Source organism: Harpegnathos saltator, unplaced genomic scaffold (genome assembly GCF_003227715.2).
Source record: "Harpegnathos saltator strain DR-91 unplaced genomic scaffold, Hsal_v8.6 scaffold285, whole genome shotgun sequence".
Lineage (NCBI taxonomy): Eukaryota > Metazoa > Arthropoda > Insecta > Hymenoptera > Formicidae > Harpegnathos > Harpegnathos saltator.
Window position 1 is genome coordinate 104,276 of NW_020230078.1, and position 26,985 is coordinate 131,260.

The 26,985-nt window shown below is 36.4% G+C and overlaps 4 protein-coding genes, 1 long non-coding RNA gene and 1 other non-coding gene across 10 annotated transcripts in view; 4 read left to right on the top strand and 2 right to left on the bottom strand.

Moving 5' to 3' along the window:
* Positions 1–475: 475 nt before the first annotated feature.
* Positions 476–4,842, bottom strand: LOC105192509 (transmembrane protein 135). The gene is made up of 9 exons (XM_011156686.3): positions 4,133–4,842; positions 2,799–2,929; positions 2,411–2,537; positions 2,195–2,349; positions 1,850–2,093; positions 1,598–1,765; positions 1,326–1,466; positions 1,080–1,246; positions 476–1,001 (listed from the first exon to the last, which is right to left on the bottom strand). The coding sequence occupies exons 1-9, from the start codon at positions 4,277–4,279 to the stop codon at positions 887–889; spliced, it is 1,395 nt and encodes a 464-aa protein (XP_011154988.1). The 5' UTR covers positions 4,280–4,842; the 3' UTR covers positions 476–886.
* LOC109504722 (uncharacterized) lies at positions 4,734–4,876 on the top strand. The gene is made up of 2 exons (XR_002163184.1): positions 4,734–4,770; positions 4,838–4,876. It is a non-coding gene; the product is annotated as an uncharacterized LOC109504722 (long non-coding RNA).
* Positions 4,877–7,465: 2,589 nt separating this feature from the next.
* Positions 7,466–12,697, top strand: LOC105192508 (pyrroline-5-carboxylate reductase 2). 4 transcript variants are annotated; one of them, XM_011156681.3, is made up of 8 exons: positions 7,466–7,619; positions 8,097–8,294; positions 9,918–10,055; positions 10,179–10,249; positions 11,499–11,669; positions 11,796–12,008; positions 12,203–12,368; positions 12,439–12,697. In XM_011156681.3, exons 2-8 carry the CDS (start codon positions 8,219–8,221, stop codon positions 12,558–12,560), a joined length of 957 nt encoding a protein of 318 aa, XP_011154983.1. In that variant the 5' UTR covers positions 7,466–7,619; positions 8,097–8,218; the 3' UTR covers positions 12,561–12,697. The 4 variants fall into 4 exon arrangements, with proteins under 4 accessions (XP_011154983.1, XP_011154984.1, XP_011154985.1 ...); XM_011156682.3 differs by lacking the exons at positions 7,466–7,619; positions 8,097–8,294 and adding an exon at positions 9,391–9,580 and having other exon boundaries at positions 12,439–12,696; XM_011156683.3 differs by lacking the exons at positions 7,466–7,619; positions 8,097–8,294 and adding an exon at positions 9,392–9,553 and having other exon boundaries at positions 12,439–12,695.
* Positions 12,698–12,815: 118 nt separating this feature from the next.
* On the bottom strand, positions 12,816–15,307 carry LOC105192506 (uncharacterized). Its single transcript, XM_011156680.3, has 4 exons — positions 14,638–15,307; positions 14,430–14,552; positions 14,024–14,251; positions 12,816–13,930 (listed from the first exon to the last, which is right to left on the bottom strand). Exons 1-4 carry the CDS (start codon positions 14,786–14,788, stop codon positions 13,287–13,289), a joined length of 1,146 nt encoding a protein of 381 aa, XP_011154982.1. The 5' UTR covers positions 14,789–15,307; the 3' UTR covers positions 12,816–13,286.
* A 668-nt stretch (positions 15,308–15,975) lies between these two features.
* LOC112588761 (von Hippel-Lindau tumor suppressor homolog) overlaps positions 15,976–26,985 on the top strand; it is a 47,610-nt gene continuing 36,600 nt past the window's right edge. Inside the window, exon 1 of one of the 2 annotated variants that reach the window (XM_025299569.1) lies at positions 15,976–16,879. The gene's annotated coding sequence lies outside the window, so the exon portion shown is untranslated. The remainder of the gene's footprint in view (positions 16,880–26,985) is intronic. The other variant, XM_025299568.1, reaches the window with a different exon arrangement.
* On the top strand, positions 17,601–17,694 carry TRNAY-GUA (transfer RNA tyrosine (anticodon GUA)). Its single transcript has 2 exons — positions 17,601–17,637; positions 17,659–17,694. It is a non-coding gene; the product is annotated as a tRNA-Tyr (tRNA).

Genomic DNA, 26,985 nt, shown 5'->3' on the forward strand with positions numbered 1-26,985 from the left:
ACAATATCTAAGTATTACTGTTTTAAAATATGTTTAAAAAGAGAAGAGGCCGATATATTTTATAAAATATCAAAAGATATACATACTATATACATGATATATATATACATGCGTTTCATACAGATATATGCATTTTTTACTGTCGCTTATAAAATTATTAGATAATATATACACCACAAATAGTTTTGTCATCACGTTTAAAGATAAAACTAAAATCAATAAATTATACTCAAGAGTTGCGGTGAAATCAGTATTCGCTTGATTGACATTTATTGATACTTATAAAAATTGTAAACTCGTTTTATGTATGTATACAAAAAATATATAAATATGTGCATTGCTATTTATATCTCGGAAAAAAATGATAATATATAATTATATAAAATCATATGATTATGATCATAAAAATTGATCACAAAAAAATTGTGATTCATAAAATATTAAAGAAAAATGCTGTTGAATAAAAGAAAAGGGAAAATATTCAGTTAAACATTGATATCATAATTTGCTATAAGAATTATTTCATCAATAATATAAGAATTTAATAACATAAGTTAATGATATATATACAAGAATAACATAAAAATATATTTACTTATATTCGTTACATTTGTAAAACAGCATTTTTTTGACATAGATATATATAATTATGTATGATTACATGTGACTGTTAAAGATATGTTTATACATAATCATTTTTTCCCGGGATACTATTTAACATATATTTTGTTTTATCTTATTGACTCTTGCGATTATTTTAACATAATTTAGAAATTTAGACGCACATAATATATTATTCTTCTTTGGTTTGGTAAAAAGGTATGCTTCTGAGAAAAATAATCTGAGGTACGTATCGTTGCTAAGACCTATCATTTTCAGAAGCATTTTAGAACGAATAATTAATTTTACCAGTTAGATGCATTTTTCTGAGTACTTCTTGCAGATGTTTACTCGATTCTAAACCGAACATGTCTAACGGTATTCGGGACATTACCGCTATCCTAGGATGGACATAGAAATGAAATTGAGAATAATAGAATCGAGTAAATTTTATAAAATGGCATATTGCCATTACTTACCTTCCACCAGACATATTATACAGGAATTTAAAATAAGATGATCGTAAGTTTTGTGGTTCTATTAAAGCTGCATGAAAGAGAAGTGCAGTACCAAGACAATACAATAAGATCACGAACCATTTTACTTCAGGTACTTTTCCACTTTCTACTGCGTTATTCCATAGTAGCTAAAACAAAACGAATAGTATGAGTTATAATAATGTATATAAGGATATTAACAAAAACAATGCATAATAATAATAATACCTGTAATGCTTTCCACATAAAGTATAACGCTATAACATTATTGGGATATGCCATAAACGCTATACTTGCAATAAGTCCAGCAGGAATAGCATAAATATGCGAATCCTTGCGGAAAATTCTTCTTAACAAGCATGACACTAGCTACATATAAAAACAGAAAAAAATGATAAACGAAAATGATTCGCAAGAGATACTATTATCAATAACTTTCATTATTGAATATCTTTCATTTTTATTATTTATTTAATACGTAGAACAACAAAATAATATACCCTGAAAAGGCCAGAATATCCTCCAAGAAATATAGCCAGATTTAAGTTTTCTCTTTGAAAGATAGTAGTTTTTATTAATTTTGGATTACGAAGTAACTTTTTAAATTGAAGAATTAGTTTAAGTGCTAACTGCCCGCCAATACCATAACTGAAGGCTCTGACACTACCCTTTAAATGAAAAGGTAAAATATGTAAAATATTTTCAATATTATGTTTGTGGGAGATTATTTTCTCTTATATTGTTATTCTTACCGTTAGGATATAATGTGCACAGCTGAAAGGATGTGGACATGAGACATGTTTGCTACGAGTTTTCAAGATGTTTATTAAATATTTATATGTTTCAAAGGATTTTAGTAGAATATCAAATTTATTCTTTTGCCGTCTTTTCTGTATATCTTTATTTTCCTCTATGCCACCCTCGGTATTTTCTAAAGAAACTTTGGGATCTTCTTTTATGGTATATTCAGTTTCTTCATATGGTCCAATAATTAATCTATTTTTTTCAATCCGTTTATAAATTATGCAATAAATCTATTTATAAAGCATGCAATAAAAATGAAATATTAAATACAATAAGTATATAAATTTAAGTACCTCAATATCTTATATATAGAATCTTGCTTATTCACTTTTGAGCGGAAAAAGTACAGTAACACAGTTGCACTCATGGCAAAGATGTAAACTTCCCCCTTTGGAATAGGTGAAAAGTAGCCTCTCCATACACCCATTCTAAATAATGTTTCTGTCGCCTGATGGAAAACAATAATAAAATTTGTGTCCATAGTTTTAGACTGTTATAAAATTACTTACAATATTTGATACATAGAGACACAATAATGGACGTCTAGAGGGTCTTTCTATAAGAATAGCAGTTAGACTAGATAAAAAGGATGGAATATAAGACACAGTCAAGATATTCACATGTCCCAATAGTCGGCTGAAATAATTTTTTTATGTATTGTTTTATTATTGCCCTTCTTTTTATCTTATTTATTTGAGTACAATATATATTGTAATATTTATAATATATTTATAATATGTAAGTAATAATTTATAAGTACACTATATATTCATGTAAAAGAATATTAATAAATATTTAACATTTAAAGTATGAGGTTGTAAATTAAATTCTCTGAGGTAAGTTTTCTGAGGATTTCATTAAGCAATATTATAAATAATATTTAATTGTTATACTCACCTTAATAAACAGACAAACAATGAGTAGGAAAATCCACTCCATGTAAGAAATGCTGTAGATTGTAAAATGTCTAATATAATTTTCTTGATGTCTTCCTTTGTTGGTTTCTTTCTTCTCATTAAGAAAGCAAGCTAAAACAATAGAGACCAAGGTCAGCAACAGAGAATAAAACAGTTGTATATATGTTAAATTGCTAAATCATGATTTTTGCATTCTAAAAATTAAACTGTTGCGATAAATTGTTCATTATGACGAAAAATCGTAAATAAAATAATTGGATTCTAATATTCAGTTTCAAAGCTTCTGTGTAGAGATTATTGTTAATTATTTATTAAATAATTAATTCAATAAATGTCCAACAAATCCGTTCCAACAACATGACTTTAATCTATGGCCAAATTAAATAATGTAATCTTCAACTATTAAGATCATTTAATTTAATCGAAATTCATCGAAATTCGCAAACAACAAATGCATTGATAGAGTTTTCATGGTTAGCCTTTCTAAACTATTCGATTCAAGATTTAAATTTACGAAAGTGTGCATCGTGACAAATTTGCTATTTAAATTAATCGATTAATCGATTAATCGAAATATATACGAATATAATCGACTAAAAACTGATTGAAACAAACCAATAGATTGAAAAAAGTACAATTTTGTATTGTAAGTATATTACATAAATTTCTGGTTGACATTATTATCACTGAGATTAGTTTCATATAAGATAAAAATTTTATAGATATAAGATGGGATATAAAATAAAAATTTTATAGATAAAGAATACTTCAAGGATTTCATCTATTTGCTTACATATTTACGTGTATCCTTGAATCTCAACATGCAAAGATTAAGATTAAATATCAAACAATATGATTAATCATTATTTATTATGAATAATAATTACTTATATAACTCTTACATAAAACTTATATAAAACTCATTTTAATATTGCTGGTCAAAGATCAACGATTAACCGAAGTAAGGAAACAGAGCGCGAGATTTCAATGTTACATTTCACATAGTTTGTCGATCAGCAAGTGATAAATGATATCGAGAGATTGTGCGCTTAAAATAAGGCATGATGAGAGCATCTTATGCGTACATATGTTTCATGTAAAATCCCAATCGCAAAACAACACGCACACTAAAGGCCATCACACGTAGAAAAATTTTAACCGTAACCGTAAGGTTGTAAGAAAACTGACCAATCACAGTCGATCCATTCTCTTGTGACATTATAATAATCGACTGTGATTGGTCAGTTTTCTTACAACCTTACGGTTACGGTTAAAATTTTTCTACGTGTGATGGCTCTGAGAGTTCGTACGTACTAAGTAAAGAGTCACATATATCCTCAGACTCTCTTCGAGGGCATCTAGACCAATACCAGCGTTCGAGCTGATGCATGAACTCGTCCACGGATGAGAGAAGTCCGCGCAGGTTCCGTCGATGGCGAACTTGCTGAGTCGCACGGGCATCTTCGGTGCGTGTACGCGCGATGACAACACAATATATAACGCTATAATAAGCCCCCGCTTTGCGTTATTATGGTCGTCGGTGTATCGAGTTCAGTAAGCGGCACATGGATAGAAGAACGGTACAGTGTGTGTGTTCGTAGGCACGCGTATGTCACTGCGCTTTGGCTCTTCGCTCCTGTTTGCACACTGCGCTCAGATGATTGCACTCGGGGACGGCGGCATATTATATCTCACGACGAATTGCATGTGTGTTATCTCTTTATATATATGTTATGTGCAGATAGAATGAACATACCGCATGGCAGAACTTTGCTCGTTCCACGGTATCGCTGAAGCGACTGAACGTTACGATATACGAAAAATACTTTTATGAGCGTGCGCGGTTGTACAATTTAACTTCGGCTTGGCTCGGGCATCCTCGCGAGTGAAATGGGCAGGGACGTCACGTCTTTATAGATTATGCTAGATCGAACAGTCGCGTGCGGTTTTAGGTTAGTGTACGTGCATTCGCCAAGTATCTATCGACGACTAACGATAATTAACGGTTATTCTCTACAGTGCATATACCTGTTACCAAGATGAGACAGGATATCGTGACAAAATGCAACTCGACTTACTGTCAATATGATTATGCGATACCCGTTGGATATTCATTATCGTCGTCGATACGGACATACCTGTTTCGAATATTCATAATAATTCGAGCTTTGATAAAAGTGTAGATAATGAAGAAAAGGAAGGGATCTAAATTTTTTAGCTTTTACAGTCAGATTTTATACGAGTATGTCATATAAAATACACGTTTGTATATTTGATTATCTCTCTGATTCTTTTTATTCATATATATGCGAGGGGTCATAGTACACCGACAATTATTCAGATGTATTCCGCGAAAACTTAAGCGCAAACATAATTATCGTATCGTCCAGTTCTTTTTGATGTAAAAATTTAAAAATAGCTTTAACATAAGCATTTAGCGGCTAATTTGTACGCTTATCAACGTGTGTGTAATTATGTATGTTATGTGATCTAGGAAAGAAATGGTTCGACAGACTCGCGAACAAAGTACGAGATAAGAAAAACTTTTATCGACGCAATAACTCGTGATAATTCATGTTATATCAAGGTTATCTTTTACATTTTGTACATATATTTACAAAAAAAGAAATATAAAATTATATAAAAATTAAATTAAATATAAATTATATAGAAATTATATAGAAAATAATTTTGCAGATTACCTTATATAATTTTAAGAAATAACTTTGCAAATACGTTCCAAGAAATACGTGGTTCAGTTTCTTTTTCACAATTATTAATAATTATCGCATGTGACAAATAATAATTTTACTATGAGTTCATCATAAGTAGCAACAAATTTATTATGAGCAGCAAGAAGCAAGATTAACGACATGATTAGATAAAATATTTTTTACAACGCATACGTTTACATAAATATATATGTAACAATAGTAAGCGATCAATAATGTAACAATGTAAAATATTATAATGACGAAAAATCTTTAATGACACATCAATCACAATGCACAATCAATTAATTATAGTTCAAAATCATTATATGTACTGTTGCATAAAGATGTCTTTACGAAAATAATGCAACGTACAAGTTGTAATTAGCTTTCATTTGGATGATTTACGCTTATTCACGCAATTTTCTTAGTCTTGATACTGATAACGGTTTATATGGATGGATGGGAACATTCTCCAGGAAGATGTTTTCCAGCGCGAGAAAATAACGTTCACCGTTATCGACACGTCTGCTGGGTTTATTCGTTTTCGGTTGCAATATGGTTTAGTCAAGCCTCATGGAATTATTCCTCAGCCTCATTTACAATACGACGCAAATTAATGAATATTAATATTACATTACAACTTTAAACCGAAAAATTATCATAGATTTTTCCGTCAACGACCACGAAATTCGTCGTATAACATGACGCGCGTTCTCGCGCCTCAAACTTGACGATAACTCGACGATGACTTGACGATGACTCGAATGTTATGAGATCGCCACGGAAGTGGGCGACTCGACGCGATCCTGAAGACAGCGGGAGATGCTAAGGAAATTTTACGCTTACAATATCGCCGTCGGCGTTAAAGCATTTCGATGCAACTCGCGACACTTTCGTATCATGTTGCCTTCGTATACGACCGGGGTTAAAAATGCAAGAAATACTCAAGTATTTTATACAGTTTTTTGTATATTCGGCCAACACATAGAGACAATTGTATGATATATTATAGAAGATATTCTCTTAGTGAAGTTCTCGTTCATTTCGTTAAACTTTTAACGTATTTTGATACAATCTATGTAATCTATGTAATTTTATCGTGTAATATTGGCCAATTACGCTTTTGGTGTAATATTGGCTAGCTGAGAGTATTCGCTCCCTCCGTATCTTTCAAATCTTGTTGTACAAGCAATGATAAAATTTAGCTGCTATTCGCAAATTATATCATATAAATAACTATTTAGATAAGATAAAACAACTGAATTGCATCTCACATTGCAATTTGCAATGTTACTCCCAGCGACATCTGCGTATTCACTCGGAATTCATAGAGGAATGCAATCTTCGTCAGTATCGATATTATTTCGAGTTTGCTGTCGATTATCTCGTATTACAAAATCACAAAAGAAACAAAATGTAACAATGAATTGTAATATTTTTTTCAATAAAATGTTTCAAACTCTGTACAGACACTTTATTTTTCTATCCCTCGCGATAAGAGTATAGTCTCGGAAACGATTAAATAATTAGTAGCTGATTAAAGTTTGTTGCGTAGTACAAATCGAATATTTCTCCCTCCACTAACTAATGATTAATTAAATCTATCTAGATAGGAAATAAATTGTCAAGTTCTTTTGACGTAAATATTCTCAACTCTGTAAAGTTGTAAGCTATGAAATTATAAGTTGTAAAATTCCAACACTAATGAGTGTGGACATATCTGTTTCTGAATTATATATTTTATTATTATATCATTGGTCATTCTTAATTTTAAGATCCACAATGTCTCGAATGATAACGAAGTGGGGATGGTGACTTGTTGGTAACTTTCCGCTTCTAGATAGCCCTACTATAATCCTATTTGTTTCGATACATAAACAGATCGAGTGCATGCTTATATAAGGATGCCCGAAAATCGTCGAATATGTAGTAACTAGATCATCAACGAGAGAAAACGTGGTCGAGAAAACGCTGCATCGATTACTACGGGCGTAACGTGTGACAACATCAGCAGCCATCTATGTGCGATCTCGCCGCATGTTGCTCGTCGTCGAATCTATATCTTTTGTGCGATATATCACGGACATGTGAGTATTTCAACTTTCTTTCATGTTTCAACTTGACTACCCGTTACTAGTTGCTAGAGTCAGTCGATCCGCAACACACTGATAAGATGCAATCGAGACATCATTGATGCCACGTAAATGCTGCGATGAAATCTGTACACAGAGCCGTAGCTAGCAATTGCTCTTGCAAATCTCATCATAAGATGCTTGTACTTCGATTGAAGATCATATATTAATTAATCATTAAGGGTCGTATTAAAATGTGATATACGTCATATATATTGATGATACATTTCCCTCTTGAAATTAACTCAGGATTTACATTTGAATCTTTTCTTTCTGTATCATCTTAATGTATATGATGTAAAACTAATACTTTTTACATGTTGTTAACATTTATATCATTCTATTTACATGCAAATGATCGATGTAATAAATTTTACTATGTGCACTATGTTATTTTAAATGTAATACTAAATGCCATTTAATTATTTTCAGAATTTCTACAGAGATTTGGATTTAGCAAAAAAAGTCATTGAGTCAACATTACTTCTTATCGCTCGTGTTCATCGAACATAGAAATATTATTTATCGCTTACATTCATTTTGCAAAACCAAAGATGACTGTCGGTCTGAAGGCAATAAGTTTGATTAGGTCGAGTCGTCGAGTTCGGCGGAATTTAAATGTACGCAATGGTAAGTAACATTTTCTTAATTATTTTAATATTTTAAACGCTTAATGTTTACATGCCATTTATATGTATAAACCACGTGTCTTTCATTATATTTTATTGGATAACGCGTACGTTAAGAAAATAAAACCAAAGTATCCTTTATAATTGTCGGTTTTTCTTCCTCAATTTTTTAGATTGTTACTTTATAACTTCAATAAATAGGCTTTAATAAACTGTTAATGATAAACTGTTCAAATAGGATTTATAGATTTTTATATTTCACAGTGCTCCTTTATAAAAAAATCGTAAAGAAATAAAATGAAATGAAAATCCTAAATGTTCCCCCCTTCATATTAGCATATAGTACAATTTTTTAACTTGTCATCCGATATATTGTGACTTTTTTCGTCTTGTTCCACTTTCCGTATCACCACCAATCTTTATCTCTCATTTAATTATTCCTACTCACTTTCACGCCTTTGATTATCAACTTGAGATATCTGCCACAAGTTATTGCTAATTCGCGCGTTCAATTTCTTTCTTCTTAAATTAAATTTAATATCAAAAGTATATGCTATTTCGTCCTTTGCCATTGCATGAAATATATAAAAAGAAATAAATATAAATATAAAAATAAATGCATGAGAGAAATAAAATATAAAATAGTTTTAAATAACAAAAGAATATTTTTATTTCGTTAAGTTTAAACATCTGTCGCTTCTTTTTTCGAGCGAAGATGACAAGAATGAAACCGCAGACGACAATATTTCTTTTGTTGCTCGTAAAATATCCGCGACAGTGTACAAGGTTCACCGTCACCACGAGTCGTCGTGGCGAGACTGACTTAACACTTTTTTTATTACAACGCAGTATAAACTGCGTCGTCTCGATATGATTTGTATTGCAAATCAATTAAAATATGATATGGAACGAGATTGCTAGTCGAGGAAGCTCGGAATTTACATGTTTGTATTTCTTGTGAACGCATAATACGATTATTGGTATCTCACATGATATACACACAAAGACACAAATTATTTTCATTGTGTAAAATGACGTAGGAAGAAGCGATATATGCTTAAAAGTACGTCATTATTTATATAACTATCGCCTGCGAGTGTCAGATTGATGCACTTACTCCGCGAAAATTATAAACATCACTCGTCCCCTTATCGCCTTCGTATCAGTACTCTAAAGCTGTGCACAAATGTGTCGCCGCGGCTAGATCGCGCTGGAACGAACGAGAGGAGCTCGCAAGACTTTACTCCGGATAATTCAGTCGTTCGTATCGTGGAATAAGAAACTGAAGTCTGTTTGTGCCTAGTGTCATGTCACGCAATTCGTCACTTCTTTATTCATCTTTCGTCATTCTTGTTTCTTGTATCATTATATTAGATTGTTACTAAAATTCTTGCGGATTTTCTTTTTATTATCAAACTACAATATCATCTTTAGCGCCTGAAAAATTGCATAGGACAAGATTAATATCTAAATTTAAATAGGCAAACTCATAATCTAATGGTAAATCAACATTTGAGTAAAAAATATTGAATATGAAAGAACGTAAAAGATTCCGTGACGACGCAACACAATACACGCGATGCAGATTGAAGTCGATAATTTTTCTCTCTTTTTTATTCGGCAGTGAGTGATCAACTTCTTGCGGACGGCGAGGTGAGAAAGACAAGGACATCGCAGAACATCGATACAAACATGTTGAAAATCGGTTTTCTCGGCGGAGGAAAGATGGCCCAAGCACTCGCGAAGGGCTTCATACGAGCAGGTAAACATCTCTTTTTGTAAATGCACAGTTTACGTGTTCGAATAATGAAATTTCGCCGGAATGTTTCCTGTATCTTATTCTTTTTATAATGGAATTAATGTGCGAAATGTTACTATTTTGTAGGTTTAAGCAAAGGCGATATGATGTTGGCAAGTTGTCTCCCCAACGATACGGGAAGCATAGAGACATTTAAGGTAAAATAATAGTATTGTGAAAATAAATTGAATGACGCTCATTTTGTTTAAAAATCATTGCTCGATAAGTGAATATCTTTCAAATGATAAAACGCGATTATTTTTTATAATGAATCAAGGATCATCACAACGTGGAGGATTATGTCCACTTTTTCAAGAACATTTGATAAAGGAAGAAAAATACAACAAGATATAATCAGCATTATTAAGTGCAGTTATTAATCAGCATTATTATTGCATGTTATCTTGAATTAAATTTAGTGATATTGCATATTATCTTGAATTAAATTTAGTGATATTGCATATTATCTTGAATTTGACTTTCTTTTTCTCTCTCTCTCTCTCTCTCTCTCTCTCTCTCTCTGTCGCGGCAATTTAATTAAAAATATCTACTAGTTTAATTATTAGTTTAATTTAAAATTAATTAATGTAGAAAAATATAAACAACATCCATTATTCGTTTTTAGTTTGCTTGGTGTATATTCATCTAGAAAAAAAAATGGTCAAATGGTTGACTTCTACTGATGTTTATTAAACTACGCGATAAGACGAATATAGCTTACAAACTAACTGCATTCTTGTGTTCTTATCAGTAGCCATTTAGGGCCGGTTATTCCAACTTCTTGGTAAATTAACTGATAGTTAAATTATGTCTGTCTTTGTCTAAGTTGAAGGAAAAACAAAGACAAACATATGATTTAACTATCAGTTAACTTACCAAGAAGTTGGAACAACCGGCCCTTAGTCTTTTTGTAATCGTGCTTATATTTATGAAATTTTCAAACATTCAATATTCGTACATACTACCTGTGATGAACGTTAAGAATTTTATACGTAATTTTCTCGTGTTAAACTCTTTCTGTCGTATATATTTTGTAAATGTATATTGTGTAATGTATATTGTGTAAATATAAGAAGTCTTTAAAATGTACGAAATATTCCTCTAAGCGCTTATCATAGGAAAAATGTACAGAGATAACATTTATATATTTAACTCAAACTGGTATTCATTACGAAAGGCATTGAAATAATCGAATAATTGAATAATTGAAAGGCTCAAAAATAATTGAAAGGTCAAAATTAATACATATATTCATTATACAAGGAAAATGTATGACCTTTAAGTAATATTCAATCCCATTTTCACAAAATAGATTTTATCTTTCAGACGGGAGATATTTTATCATAAATCAAATATGCTATTAAATACACATCCCGCATGTAATTAATTGTGTATAAATGTTTATAGGAAATAGGATCAAATACCGTGTTCACTAATGGTCCCATCATCAATCATGGGGATATCCTGATCCTCTCGGTAAAGCCGCAAGTTGTGCCGAAGGTCCTCCCAGAGTTGAAGAATAGTAAGAAGTTACTCATCTCCATCGCCATGGGTATCCCTTTAGAGTTGTTAGAAGAGGTAATACATTCTGTCATTAAGAAGAGAGATCCGTTAATGTCACGCAGCTCAATATCGACATTATTTATAAAAATTATTTATAAAAAAAAACGTACCATCATGTTATAGCAAAAGTTTTCATTTCAGGCACTTCCAGAAGGAACACCCGTGATAAGGGTAATGCCGAATACTCCGGCCTTGGTGGGTTGCGGCGCTACAGTATATGCTCGCGGAAAACATGCCGGTGATAAGGAGGCCGAGATCACGGAGAAGCTATTTTCCGCCGTAGGCTTCTGCGAAGAAATCCAGGAAAACCTCATCGATCCAGTTACCGCCTTGGCTGGTTCTGGTCCTGCTTATGTTAGTGAACGCTTTTTTATTGTGTTAACACCATTTACTTTTTATATATAAGAAAATGTCTAAAACACAATTTTATAAAATCTCCAGATATATAAATCTTTTTTATCAATCTCTACATAAGAAAATAGTTACCTGATGGAATAATTAATGTAATGAATTTGTAAGAGTGATAATGGGAATCATTTTTCTTTCAGGTGTATATGATGATTGAAGCATTGGCCGATGGTGGTGTAAAAATGGGTCTTACTAGACCTATCGCATATAAACTTGCTGCACAAACCGTTCTAGGTGCCGGCACTATGATTCATAAGACGAACCTTCATCCAGGTCAACTTAAAGATGATGTAACTTCGCCGGCAGGTCAAAACCGTTTTACATAACTCCTATTTCCTTACAATCGATATGTGTTTGCATTTTAAATTTCTTGTAGGGAGCACTATAACTGGCATTCATTACTTAGAACAGCACGGTTTGAGATCAGCAATAATCGGTGCTGTGGAAGCCGCAACACTTCGGTGTAGAGAAGTCAGTTCACAGAACGGAAAGAAATAAAAATAATAATGATCATAAAGATAATCTTATTATATAATAACAATCTTATCACTAACAAAGAATGATATGCGAATGTAGATAATTGTAGATATCTATTAAATATCTATTGAAAGATTGAAATAATAAATTACCATATTCTTCTGGAGATGTAAATATTAAATCTTATTTTTATTATATTGTTATTAATTAAATTGTTATTAATATTATTATTATTAATATTGTTATTAATAATTATATGTTTTTGTTTTCTCTTTTAATTTTTATAATAGGAACTGTTATGTATATATAATATAATCAGTTAAAAAATAGTAAGATCTCAAACTTACTATTGAAAAGGTACTTACTATTGAAAAGGTAAAACATACAAATTGCAATATGTATTATATGTATATGTCTGTGTGTGTGTGTATGTGTGTGTGTGTGTATGTGCGTGTGTGTGTGTGTTATACTTGCTGTGAAGAATGGAAGTTACCATTGTAATCAATGGCATTTTATTATCTAATGTAAATATTTTAAATGATGTAATGTAAATATTTTAAATGACCTTAAATGAGGTAAAATATCTAAACTAATGCCAAGTGTAACAAGTTTATAAATATTATATTAATAAATCTATAATTTCTAGCTTAAATTGAAAACGGTAATTTTGTTGTATAACTAGAGAATCTGTTTTTCACATTCTTCTTCGCTCATACTAATGTCCGGCAATATTTTTTTTTCTTTAATTTATATGCGTTTAAATCCGAGATTAAATTCTGTCTTAAACATTTCTCTGTAATAACTTTCTTTCACTATATCACTTTCGGGCACACCGTCTTGTTTGCACTTTAAGACATAGTATTTGTGCATTGCAGCTATGCTCAATCTCGAGTCCAAATAACATTTACCAGAACGATCCTTAGAATCCGTTGATCTCTCCGCCGGGAAAGACTTGATATGTTCGCGCACTCGATCTTTTACATCTTCACTTTTCTTTGTTTTCGGTGTATGCCTGCCTCTTTGATCTGGTCCTATAATACCACCTGGCGATGTACGTTTCTTATCCATCACATGTCGCACGAATTTCTCGGATACTGCGAATGTGCTGAGAAACATGGACTTGCACACAGTGATAAATTCACCCTTCAACAAGAGAGAATAAGTAAATGTCACCTGCCGGCGATGCTCCGACTTGACATTACCGCGACAACGAGTACGCTGTTTCGGGGATTCTTTGACAGAGAGCGCGATATACTGTTTACGTTGTTCCCACGTACACGTTTTCCAGAAGACTTTATGCAATTCTTCGCGTTCCTCCTCATCTATCTTATCTGCACAGTGCATGCGACAATTACAGGGTGGTCCCATTGTCTTAGCTGGTACTATCTTACCTAAATAAAATAAAGCATAAACGATTATTATTATTGATTATCATCTTTCGTCATATACTACATACTGTTTATTTATGTCTATTCAGCAATTACCTCCAACTCCAATATATTCCTCTCCTCTTAATCTAGCATTTTTCTTTACATTTACTTTCCAATTCTCAGGATGCTTTGCACGTTTTATAGATTCTTTAGACTCTTTTAATGATCTTGCTTTCTTTTGTTTACATTTTATTAATTTTTTCATAGATTCTTTTCTAGAAACATCATTCAATATTAATGAGTTTTGAGGTAAATCTGATGATTGTATATCCACAGCACGTTCTGCAACAATCAGATATTTGTTATTATTGGATCATAACTATGTAGTGAAAAAAATAGAGTAGTTATTACTTTATAATAAAATTATCAAAGTCAATATTTATATAGAATATTTTAAAAGATAAGATAATATGGTAGGAGTATAAATATTCTTATATATCTGAAATAATATGAAATATACCTATTAATGGATAAGTTTCTACAAGTATAGTTACAGGTTCTGATGTTAATTTTATATCCTCGGTAGATGTGTCTTTCCACCACTTTGTATTTGCTGGCAATTCACTCAACTCACCCGTAGATACTAAACAAAATAAAAAGATAGTAGTAAATATGTCTTACAATAATAGTAGGAAACTGTATTTTTAGAAACATAATTTGAGTTTTACCCGTGTTATTATCAAGTTTGTAGAATATGGATGTATTTTGTGTCTGCTGCTGTTGGTTTTCATCTGCACTTTGAGCCATCAACCATGACTCTTCTTTCTTCGCTTGTTCATCTTGATTCAATAAATTCGTCTCTGTTACGTTTTGCTCCATTTTACGCCGCTCGCATTCTCCGGCGTTTAAAAATTACGCCGCAACGTCTCGACATTCATTTTAATATCTGTTTATCGCGATTAAATTTCATCTTGCGTTGCGTTTGCAGAATCAAATGATCGCAGGAATGTCTGTTATTAATAACCGCTACCTGCTGTCAATGAACAGCCAAGCGTGGTTACTGTAGAGGTTACGTTGCGTCTTGCTTGGATAGGATTTTTCTCATTAATGACCAAGGCTTCGAGCTTTCATCGTCACGGAAATGTTGCGCGTGTTCTTTTACATCAGATAAATTCAATAAGCGAGTGTGATACGCGTTCTGTCGGAGAGGAAACGTCTTGATCGCGACACTGTAGTACGGCGGGATCATCATAGAACGTATGTTCACACGATATATATATATATATAAATGTTGCCAAAATGAAAGTAACGTAAGAAGGTGAAGAAGTGTGACACGCGTTGCATTCAAGAATAGATTATTGCAGTCAAGTTTGCACTCTATCCAATAGATGACGTTACAAGTATCTGAAATTAGATAAAGTTTACGCAAATTAAGGAGAAACAACGGATTACACAGGATTTGCGTGATTATAACAATATATTTAACGCGGACAAAAGGCATAAACTTATCAAAGTAAGGAAACCTCATAAATACAGAATCTCAAAATATCGGTTTGTCGGTCTCGTCAAATATACCCTTAGCAGCGAGAATACCCTTCGAGAATATCGATATATCACAAATCGATATGTTATCGCACTTCGAGGATCTCAATCATAACAATTTTCAGTTCAATTACGGAACTCATCACGGTATAAGCAAGTTGGAGTTGTTAACTCGTCCCGTACTTTTCGCGATCTCGGCTCGTCGAAGGATATCGCGCGTGATTTACCTTCGGCGGCAGTGTTAAAAAGCGGTTTCGTGCGTGTCTTGTGACAAAACATCACGAAATAGTCCACCAAAAGTGAGTATCTTACGAATCGGACTGTTGAAAGCGATTAGCAAAATATCGTGCATTGCGAAGCCTTACAACGACTCGAAGTCCAAATTGTTGCATTTTTCATCTCTACCCACCGAAAAAGCCTTGAGCCTTGAGCACGAACTGTCGTTATCGACAGCGCTAAAAATAAATTTGGTTACATCCGTTGTGACAAAATATCGTTAAATAGTCATGGAAGATATATATATGGCGGAGAGACCGTTAAAAGTGCTGAGTGAAGTTCGCGCATATCGCGCGTATACATCGAATATCGCGCAGCGCCATTCAGTTACGGAATATTCGAGGCGCGCGTATGTATTCGAAAGGCAGCTCCATGTTTCTCGCGATTTTTCGCGGCTAGTCCAAGCTAAGCTCCGTGTACGATTAATCGTTACCAGGAATACCGAAAGTAAGCTTCGTACGTGTGTTGCAGTAAAATATCGTTTAACAGCCGTTGAAAGTGGACAGTGTCGTCCGGAATGTCGAGTACAATGTCGCGCGATCGTCACATAATGGCGGCTCCGAAATTGCCTCATTGAACTTTTAGCTTGTCGAAGAGTCTCGCGCGCGAATTATTCGTCGTCGGGAGTGCCGAAAGTAAGTTCCGCGCGTTTTCGTGACAAAATATCGTTAAACGATCGCGAAAGTGAGTGTCTCGTCGGGAGTGCCGAATAAAGCATCGCGCGTTCGTATTATAGAGTGACCATCCGAAGGTTTCAGCGAGCGACATTGTGCTTCGTATCAGATATTTGTAATCAAATATCTGATAACGAGAGAAGAAAGATATACAGTGATTTGGAAATAAAATACGACGCCATATCCTCAAATGTGGAGTGAGTAACTTTGCGCGGTATCGGTGCGCAGGAAACTAGCGCCATCATGTGACTAAAGGATCAACCATCTTATGCATATATGTCGAACTCTCAGAGGTCGCGAAGTGTCTGTACTTGTTTTGACGTGACGTGTGAATATGTGTGAACGGAAGACTGTAGCAAGGCTGTCAGAGCTATTTTATGGAGATGATGCGATGTGACGACTTGCTTCCGAAGGACTACTCCACACTCGGTGACGAGCGGCTTGGAAACGACGATTGACAGCGGACGCTACGTCTCCGGTGAGTGACTTTCGAGGTTATCCAGTAACGTTACGTACGAATAAGTGTAGATTTCTCTTGTCGTCATCGCCGGATTTTTTAAGCGATTCGCAAGAACCATCGCGCGTTGCGTATACGTACGAAACATCAATCCGACTGCTTGTATTTATAACCTAACTTTACCTATCGTCCCGTCACCGTGATCAGGTGTGTATGCGCGCGCCCGCGCGATGAAGGACGACGTATCGCGAAGTGTTTTGTTTACACAATTCGATGAGAAATCGGGTCGATTTCGGATTTTATAATGGATACTTCAGTGCAATAGATTCTCGTTCTACGGCGAGTTCTTGTGAAATTTCTCGTTGGATAATTAAAACGTATCTGAATGCAATTGGCACTTGTGTCATTGCACGCATGATTGACGACGTGTATAACGCATGTGCATTGCAAAAAAAGACGCATACTTTGCAAAGCTGAGTTGAGCATGTCTGATTCAATGCCGCGGTATCCGATTACTTCGCAGGAATGCAATCATGTTCAATTGATATACACTTATTCGTATTATACATACGCGTAATGCATATACATTTTGTAATGATATCGCGTTTAATATTAGGTTACTCACATTCAATGGAAGTATCGCCGTATTTTTTTTTTGTTACGCGATATCTCTTTCAATTTGATAAGGAAAAATACGTTTAACTGTTCTTTGTGAAGGTTAAATTTCACGTCGCTCACGTAGCCTTCGATAGCTCAGTTGGTAGAGCGGTGGACTGTAGTCGGGTCGATGAGAGAGAGATATCCATAGGTCGCTGGTTCAAATCCGGCTCGAAGGAAATATTTTTTTTCTCTTTTATATTACGTTTAGCTCGTACTTTACTTCGGTTTTTTTTGTAAGTACAGAGTAAACTATAATTATTTGCATTTATCGTTATTTTGTGAGAAAAATTGCTTTTTGTTGGGAAAAATCTATTATCTGTAGATTGTCAGGGAAATTCTATATTAAATCAATTTTTTTGACGAGGCATTTATTTGAAGAAAACTTGTAAGCAGGTTTTTATCTTATGCGTTAATTCTTTTGTTCTTTTATATACATGTTAACCCGTTTCGGACGAAAACGCCACTCTCGGTACACCGCTCTTTGGCGGCTCATAACTAATACTATTTGTGTCTGAAAAATTCGAGAGGTACATATTTTTATAGTTTAAGATGTGCCCTTTCTGATAGTGTCCATAAAATTTCTCCAAAAAATTGTTAATTATGGAAAAAAACAGTTTAAAACAAAAAAAACATGATTTTTTCGCACTTTTTTTTTTTAAATCGAATTCTCAAAGGGTTTCCTGTCTGCAATGACCCTAGAACCCCACTAAACGGTGGAATAAACGTTTAAACTTTAATAATATGTGGTTTGGAGATCGATTTTACTCCTTAATGTATTCAAAATGGCGCCTAAACTGCAAAATTTTCGTGAAAACATTCATGAATTTTTTATTGAAAAATGATGCATTTTTACGAAAAATTGTCAAGAATAAAAAGTTCTTAAAATCACTCAAAAAATGCACTCGAATTTTTTGAAAATATTTCGAGCAATTTTTTCAATTTTGCAAAAATTGACTATCTACAAAATCAAAAAAATTGCTCGAAATATTTTCAAAAAATTCGAGTGCATTTTTTGAGTGATTTTAAGAACTTTTTATTCTTGACAATTTTTCGTAAAAATGCATCATTTTTCAATAAAAAATTCATGAATGTTTTCACGAAAATTTTGCAGTTTAGGCGCCATTTTGAATACATTAAGGAGTAAAATCGATCTCCAAACCACATATTATTAAAGTTTAAACGTTTATTCCACCGTTTAGTGGGGTTCTAGGGTCATTGCAGACAGGAAACCCTTTGAGAATTCGATTTAAAAAAAAAAAGTGCGAAAAAATCATGTTTTTTTTGTTTTAAACTGTTTTTTTCCATAATTAACAATTTTTTGGAGAAATTTTATGGACACTATCAGAAAGGGCACATCTTAAACTATAAAAATATGTACCTCTCGAATTTTTCAGACACAAATAGTATTAGTTATGAGCCGCCAAAGAGCGGTGTACCGAGAGTGGCGTTTTCGTCTGAAACGGGTTAATATATGAAATAAGCCATATTTCAGAGCTATTGTGGTACAAAAAAAATAGGATAGAAACGCAATAGAATGTATTTTCATAAATTTCTGTAATAATGTTCTATACAAAGTTTTTTCGCTTTGTCAAAAGACCTTAAAACGACATATGAATAACGAATTTGCCGATAATTATTAATGAAATTGCCGATAACTGCAAATAAAATTTGCGATGCCTTGTACACCATAAAAACCACCATAATAATCCTTGACATATTGTCTCGACGAAAAAAAATTACGTTATTATCGGAATTTGGTATTTATCGATAGGGACGATATCGCGAGGAGGCTATCGTAATCCAAACGAACGAGCTAAAAATATCGCTATGAATATTCGTAGGTAAACGGATTAAAGGTCGAGAAATATCCATATTATCGGACATATGTGGGAAGGATATGGGAAGGGACCATAAGGCACAGTCGTAAACCGCGATTGCGATATATCTATGGTAATTTATAGCCGCGTCCTCTCTAATCGTCTTTTCGGGCCATAATTTATTACTACTCCATCCATATTTATTGGCGCATCGGCCACTGCATTGTACGTATCAGATTGGTTATATTGTTGGCGGCACCGATGCACACTGCAATAAATTATCCGGCGTGCGAAGGTGCGACGGCTGAGGCGCACTGATAGATTGCGGTGGAGAGGAGAAACGATTTATTTAAACAGTGCGGTACTTTATATGCGGTTTGTTGCAATTTTCGATATATATTTGCGGTATACAAGCTGTCTCGTTCCGCAATAATACATCTTCGCAAAAGCCGCAAAGCGGAGAAAAAACGCAAGAGAAGAAAAAATCCCCATATATCCGTTTTCATCTATTGCTGTAAATCTCCTGAATTTTTCTTCTCTTTTTAGCTCTCTCTCTCTCTCTCCCTCTCTCTCTCTTTCTCTTTCTCTTTCCCTCTTTCCTCCTCTTCCCCTCTTTTCTCCCCCTAGTCTTCTTTTTTTAACATCACAGTCATCAATATGTGAAACTCTACTCGTATAAAATAACGAAGAATGCATAGAGCACTGATTAAATAATTAATTTTATTAACGTTGAACGCAAACTGTTGTCCAGATGATCGAATAATGTCGATGACTTAAATTCCGATGATTTTCGCTTCGTTTGCTTGATCTGGTTATATTCTGTGATATTCCTTTATTGACAGTTCATCACGAATTAATCGCTGCGCTTGCAATGTGGCTTGCATAGTATTAAAGCGGCTCGCTTGTGACACGCATGCATCTGCGATATACTGGTACAAGCGCGCGTAATCACACACGCGAGCGATCTGATTCACACCGGTCATATGATGTGCTAGTATTTTGCAATATATATCATTAATGTAACTAGTATCCCGCATTTATTATCATAATTACAGTAACGTTTCGCATAGCTGATTACGCGATAATTTGACATTTTATGATGTGATATGATAATCTTCGCCGATACGAAAAAGCTGTCAGCGCACATTAAACGTTCATTCGCGTGGTAAACCTCGATCGAAGTCGCGGATGGTCCATATATAACTTTGATAATCCGATTTTTACATACTTCAAACGTTAACACGTAACGATTCGAAAACGACATATCGAGCGTACGTTATGTTTCATCGTCGGTATTGTCGGATACGCGCGGGACGAACCACATAACTTGCGATCTCGAGTAATAATTATAAATTTCATCGCGAATTGAAGCTGTTAGATATTTATTGTACATTCTCGAGCGAGTAAAAAAATATTACTAATATGAATGCCACTGAAGGTATTTCAACGGCCATTTTAATCATCTTCGCTCTCGCTACTCTCGCGAGTTACAAAAATTACGGCGGGTCATAAGAATTATTAGGAGGCGATTAATAAGAGACGATTCGCTCGGTTCGAGTCACACACTCCTGTCCCGACCGAAGCGAATTAATTTTAAGACTGCAGGAACAAACGCAATCGAGCCCGAGGCGATGAATAATTAAAGAACCGTCGCTCAAGAATATCGTGCAGATATGCGGGCGGCCAACGATTAAATGCAAACGCAGCGACCCTGCCTTCTTCGCTGTCGCGATAAAACAAAGGGTCGAATTTGCTGCGCGAGGAACGAGCGCCTCCTCCCTCCACCCGCCCCCCCCCCCTCGTTCATTCGATGCGACGCACGGTATGCACACACGAGATATTACGTTCCTGTTCAGTGGCGTAGCGCGTAATCGGCCGTTAAATTCGGCCCGGTGTCGGGTATGAACGATATACAAAACGATTCAATTAGCGCGTCCTGCTTCCGGCCGGCCATCGCGGCGCGGCGCGGCGCGCAGCGCGTCACCGCGTGCGGCATCGATATACTCTCTCGTATTCCCCGCTTCCGGTCGTCCCGCGGCCAACCCGCTCCTCGCCCAATTTCAACCGCGCGCACAAAGGTACGCCGCGCGGCTGGCGTATACGCGCGTTCTCTCTGCGTGTGCGCCCATTTATTGTTATTCAAATGGCGAAAAGCTGCGCCTGGAATAATTTGATCGGCGCGACCGAAATTCCGGTCCGCCAAATGTTTGACGAACGGATTCGCGCGCGCACGCGTTAACACGCGTCTGCAAGAATAGCCCGGCCGATGATCGGACGGATGGATGGACGGATGTTAACACGTGCAGCATTGTCGCGGTGGGATTGCGGCGCGCTAATTAGCGGTCTGCGTGCGATTCTTTTTCCGGGCGGTTATACGGGCTTAATGGGGAGTGTAATTGTTCGCGACGGGTAGAGGGAGTGTCAATTTGTTCTTTGAGACACCGGGTGCATTTTTTCTGCCTTTTTTCTTTTTTTTTTTGTTTAACGAAAAATGTGAGAAGAAAGGTATCCTCCGACTTTGAGATATACGAGAGCTTTGAAATTAACTTCGTTAAGACGGAGAGACATTCTTGAACGGAATAGAGAAGAGCGTGACTTTTTCTTCGTTGAAATTATCCAAGTAATAGGCTTTCTTCCACCTTATCGTTTTTCCGCTTTAATGAGCGGAACTATTTGTTTCATTTATCAGGAACTCTGGAACTACTAAAAAGGAAGCCAAAATTCTCAATAGTTTGTGAGTTGCCACAAAGCGAGTCGTCAGCTTTACAAATACCGCACCGTCCAGAGCTCGTCGTGGTTTCGCAACGACGTGATCATTGCCCAAAAGTATCATTTATACGTGAATATCCGTGGTTTGGACTGCGTCGTCGGCTACATGAATTATGGAGGTAACGACGACGAACGTGTGCAGTAGGAAATTCTCACGAGGCGGAAAGAGGCGCGTGGTGTCGTCGAAATTCTGCGAGTTGTGTTATTAGTTCTCGGCATTGAAGGGCATGGTTCTCTCTTGTGTCGCGTCTGTCCGATTATCTCGTGCTGTTATATACGGAGTGATATGACAGGGAAAATGATATCATCCTTGTACGGTGCATCATTTCCATGCAAGCGCTGAAAACCGAAAGGAGTTGTAGTTTGCTCCATTACTGGCACGACAGATCGTTACATCTGTGTAACATTTCTCTCTCTCTCTCTCTCTCTCGCTCTCTCTCTCTCTCTCGCACTCTCTCTCGCTCTCTCTCTCCCTCTCTCTCCCTCTCTCTCCCTCTCTCTCCCTCTCCCTCCCTCTCCCTCCCTCCCTCTCTCCCTCTCTCTCTCTCTCTCTCTCTCTCTCTCTCTCTCTCTCTCTCTCTCTCTCTCTCTCTCTCTCTCTCTCTCTCTCTCTCTCTCTCTCTCTCTCTCTCTCATGGCGTTTTCATTTCCCTGTGTGTCGAGCGACACGGCTTACGGCTTTATATTATTTAATTCTTTGATTATCCGATAATCTAATGTAATAATATCCAACAAATAATGATATCTGCGACAAATCATAATACAGCCACTGAAGAGACTTCTCTTAAACAGATAATAAGCTGCAGGACAGACCTGCTTAATTGGTCGAGTAATTCTCGGGAATAATAATTTTAAACGCGGAACCATACATACAGAGAACACTTGTTGAAAACGTAAATAGAAGAAAATTAGGTCGAGTAAAATTAGCTGTTAATTGATATAAAACATGCAGACGTGTCGTGTAATTTATATCTCCAAAAATTGTAGCGCTCTGTGAGCGCATATCTGAATGTGGATGATGCGCGCGGATGGATCCGGACTTGTAGGTACGTCGAGTTACAATCTACATCGGGATTAACATATTATCTCTCGTCTCAAAGGGCTTTTCATGTCATTACGTAAGGCGGATCTGCAATAATAATGATCATTATGCTTGAGGGGTTTTGCTGCGGGCTAGGCGCTCGTTGCTCCGTAATTTCACCTTTGGTGCTGATGCATAATGTATGGATAATTTAATTTAATATAATACTACAACGTAATGTCAGCAAACGCGCGGCGTATCACGAGGCGCGTCGTGCATTGGTAAACAGTGCGCTTAGCAGAGATTAATTGATAGTGAAATAATGCGTGTATAATTTTCGCGAAATGTGACAAGATCGGTTACGCCGTGCGATTCTCAGTCGTCGTTGACAAATTTGCAAGTTCTCAAGAACGACGTGACGGCTTTCTTTTCTTTTCCATATTGTCCGAGCAAAAAGCCGATGGGCATTTATTTTTATAAGAGAAAAGTGATGTAGAATCTCTCACGTTACATGTGAACAAATATTATTCTTATACAATTTGCTATTTTGACAAATGTAAGTGAAACACACACACACACACACGCACAAACACGCGTACATACATACGTGCACACATCCGGATAATTAAGAGAAAGCAGTGTTCGATGGTTTCCATTTTGCAAAGCCGCGTTATTAAATTCTGCTCAGTGTTGCCCGACAAGACTTATACTTAGCCAATAATATGTAGATTAGACCCGAGACACGTCAGAGTCTCCGCGGCATTATCATCTTTATCGTGCACAAAGAACGAGGAATATCGGCTCCATTGGCGAATACGCGCGCTCTCATCTTCTCGCTCATGCTCCGGCTTCATTCCGGCTTCACGTGCCAAGAGTAGTTTACAGCGGCAGTGTCGGATTCAACGCGCATAGTTCCACACTTTAGCCGCTCGTTAAAGTTCACTCGAATGACATTTAGCAACGCGTCGCGATCGCGCGAGGCGTGGGAGGCGCGCGTAGTTGTCACGATTGCGATCCGAATATGAGAAAAAGTCTGACGCAATCAGGTTTCTACGCGCGCTCTGAATAGCTTATGACGTTTCTTTTTCTTTTCCTTTTCGTCACCGCCATCGCCGCCGTGAGCCTGAAAAATCGGGGGAGAATCCGGGAAAACGGTCAGAGTAATGGCAAGGAGCGAATAGAATTTCGCGTGACGATGTTGCCCCGTTCGTGAGAAAAACCGTGACGTAATTGATTCGCTATGCGCTTCGTGCAGCTCATCGCGTCTATTTTCTGTTTTTGTTTCAGCATTGTTCGCACACTGTGTCGCGCTCGTTGTTTAATTTTATTACCGGCGGAATATCGCGTGACGATCGATGTTAACGTTGTAATTTTACCTTGTCATTCGCTTTAACGTACATCATGAATAAATTATGCGCGTATCACGGCAGTCGCAAAGTTCGATTAAACCGCACCGTTTCCGCAAATGTTTCGCGCGAAACGGTGGCTGTTTTCTCTTTACGAAAACGGGTAAATATGCAAAACTACGAAGAAAGCGTGAAAGAAGAGCGCGTATCGACGGCGGCCATCTAGACGGAAAAGACGCGCTGTGCGTCGTAGAAACTTTGTCGAACCAGGAATCTCTCGGCTTCGACGAGATACGTTCCAACGTGGCACTTCGCTAATTACGTCGAGTCAAAAGCAGCTGGAGATGTGCCGATGACACGGCTATAAATCTGCTCGACCGGGCGTCTTACGCTAAACTTGCTCTCGATATTACGCCTATTAAGACGGATACCATCCGGAGCTTCCTCGGGAGTCGGGATGTAAATCCTACGCGACATTAAGCGTTATCGATGGTCGCGGCGCACGCTATCGCTCAACGCAGATCAATAACGAGATTCGTAGTTGGAGTGAGAAATTATAGTTATCGATCATATTTGTTGAAAGTGTCGGGCGAACGGGTGAGAAAAGAACGCAGAGCGATAGTCGACGTGTCGTCATTCATATCGACTTCGCCCCGGTTTGACGAAAAAGGAAAAACAGAGAAAGAAAAACAAATGTAACACTTTGGGGAACTACGCGCGGCGCAATGCAATATCGGCGGTTGTATGTTTGTATCGTAATCTCGGCGTCATGCCACGGGTTACGGCGGAAGTGGCCAAGCTCGCGAACGTAGACATCGCGTTAATGAAATCGCCTAAGTAACGAGCATGCATAACGCATCTCGGTGTATAAAGTGTGATCCCGGGGATCTTTACTGTTATGCAAATCGGGAACGACAGCGGCCGTGGCGATTCACGAAAGCGTTACGCGACGCCGGGCCCGGTAACCCCCTAATTTTAATTAAGATCGCTATCAATTCCGTCCATTCTCACCGGCGCTGGTTGGCTCCTTGTTTCTCCGCACGTTTCACTAACCCACTTCGGCAGTTTCTTTGTTGCGGATTGCGTGCGTTCCCCCCGGCAAGGACATCCGCGAAATGTATTAGCAGTGATGTAAAAGCTGCTTCATTCGCAGCGCGAGCGACCTGCACGCTGCAAATCGTATCCTCGCGCAGTCAGAACTTGCCGTACGGGTGTGGTCGTGATAAATCTAGGAAAGTAAAAGCCCTCGAAGCAGCGACTTACCTCCCAAGTTTTCTTCTTTAATATTACTTGGATTGTATCCGTCCTTCTTGTTTCTTCCATATATCCGACGAAATAATCCGACGAAAATTGTCGAGTATATGGGAAAATTAAACGACAAAGTCTCTCTTTCTTCATAATCAGTTTATCATTATTTTCTATTAGCGTTGGAATTTCATAGGATTAAAAAGTTGAACTCGTGTAATCTCACTAGCAATCTTAATTTTAGCGACAGATCTTCCAGTAAATTTAAAGTCGCTTTCTTTCTAACGCAAATTTATAGGAGTACCCCGCACAGTTTTCCGGATTACGGGTGATAAAAAAAAAGACTTCTCACGCCAAACTTTACTTTGGCAGAATTTTAATTTAAGATTTAATTACGGGGATGTGTAATGTTGAAAATTGGAAAATTGCGATAAACGATAGCCTCTCTTGATATTTTTATTGAGGGAGAATCAACTTTAAACTGCACGAAGAATCTATCGTTGAAACTACGGTAAGTTGCAACGTAGTCCGAATTCTAACTTTTGTTTTTCGCGTACGCTCGTTACAGCTGATTGTTACAATTTATATAACCAAAAAATGTACGTGCACATTCAAAATGCATGTACTTTACATCATTGTGTGTATGATTGAGATATCTCTTTTTCGCTTTTTCGCGCGCGCTTGTTCGCTACTCTCTTCCTCCTCGATATTGGTTCCTCATAGACGAGAACGACGACGTTTTCGATTAAATGAAAAGATCCCCGTCCCGAATCGATTGAGATTGTGTCCTTTTCATTCTGTTGCCGGTTCCGGCACACAATCCGGTTCCCAGTCGCATCCCAAACAAATATCAGGAGCAGCCAATATTGATTCTGTCGTTCCTGCTTTTCTACTTTCGGCTTTCCTTCGTCGTCACGCGTCCTGCAACAATGGCTCTGTTCTGCGAGAGAATTTATGTCTGAGTAATAAAATGCTTTAAAGGCTTAATCCACGTCTCTGGTTATCTACGCGCTCGTGCGGTTTAATCTCCTAAATGTTCTCGGAGATTTGTAGATAGCTATTTAGATTGCAGGTTTATTACATCCACACTAGAGAGACATGAGTCTGGAGAATTAATAATTGAATCGCAAATTATAAGCATCACGCGGTCCTCGAAATCACGGGCCACAATAAGAGGATTTTTTCGAGTACGTTGAAGAAATGACTTCAGTCATTGAATATGACGTTTCAATCGACTAAATTAACCGGTACTTAATAAACAGGTCGATT

Coding starts and splice junctions, on each gene's coding strand:
- LOC105192506 (XM_011156680.3), bottom strand. CDS start 14,788: ATGGAGCAAAACGTAACAGAGACGAATTTATTGAATCAAGATGAACAA. Junction 14,553..14,637: donor CAAACTTGATAATAACACGG/GTAAAACTCAAA, acceptor TATTTTGTTTAG/TATCTACGGGTGAGTTGAGT. Junction 14,252..14,429: donor AGAAACTTATCCATTAATAG/GTATATTTCATA, acceptor TGATTGTTGCAG/AACGTGCTGTGGATATACAA.
- LOC105192508 (XM_011156681.3), top strand. CDS start 8,219: ATGACTGTCGGTCTGAAGGCAATAAGTTTGATTAGGTCGAGTCGTCGA. Junction 11,670..11,795: donor CTTTAGAGTTGTTAGAAGAG/GTAATACATTCT, acceptor TTTTCATTTCAG/GCACTTCCAGAAGGAACACC. Junction 12,009..12,202: donor CTGGTTCTGGTCCTGCTTAT/GTTAGTGAACGC, acceptor TTTTTCTTTCAG/GTGTATATGATGATTGAAGC.
- LOC105192509 (XM_011156686.3), bottom strand. CDS start 4,279: ATGCCCGTGCGACTCAGCAAGTTCGCCATCGACGGAACCTGCGCGGAC. Junction 2,094..2,194: donor TCTATATATAAGATATTGAG/GTACTTAAATTT, acceptor TGAAAAAAATAG/ATTAATTATTGGACCATATG. Junction 1,766..1,849: donor GTGCACATTATATCCTAACG/GTAAGAATAACA, acceptor TTTCATTTAAAG/GGTAGTGTCAGAGCCTTCAG.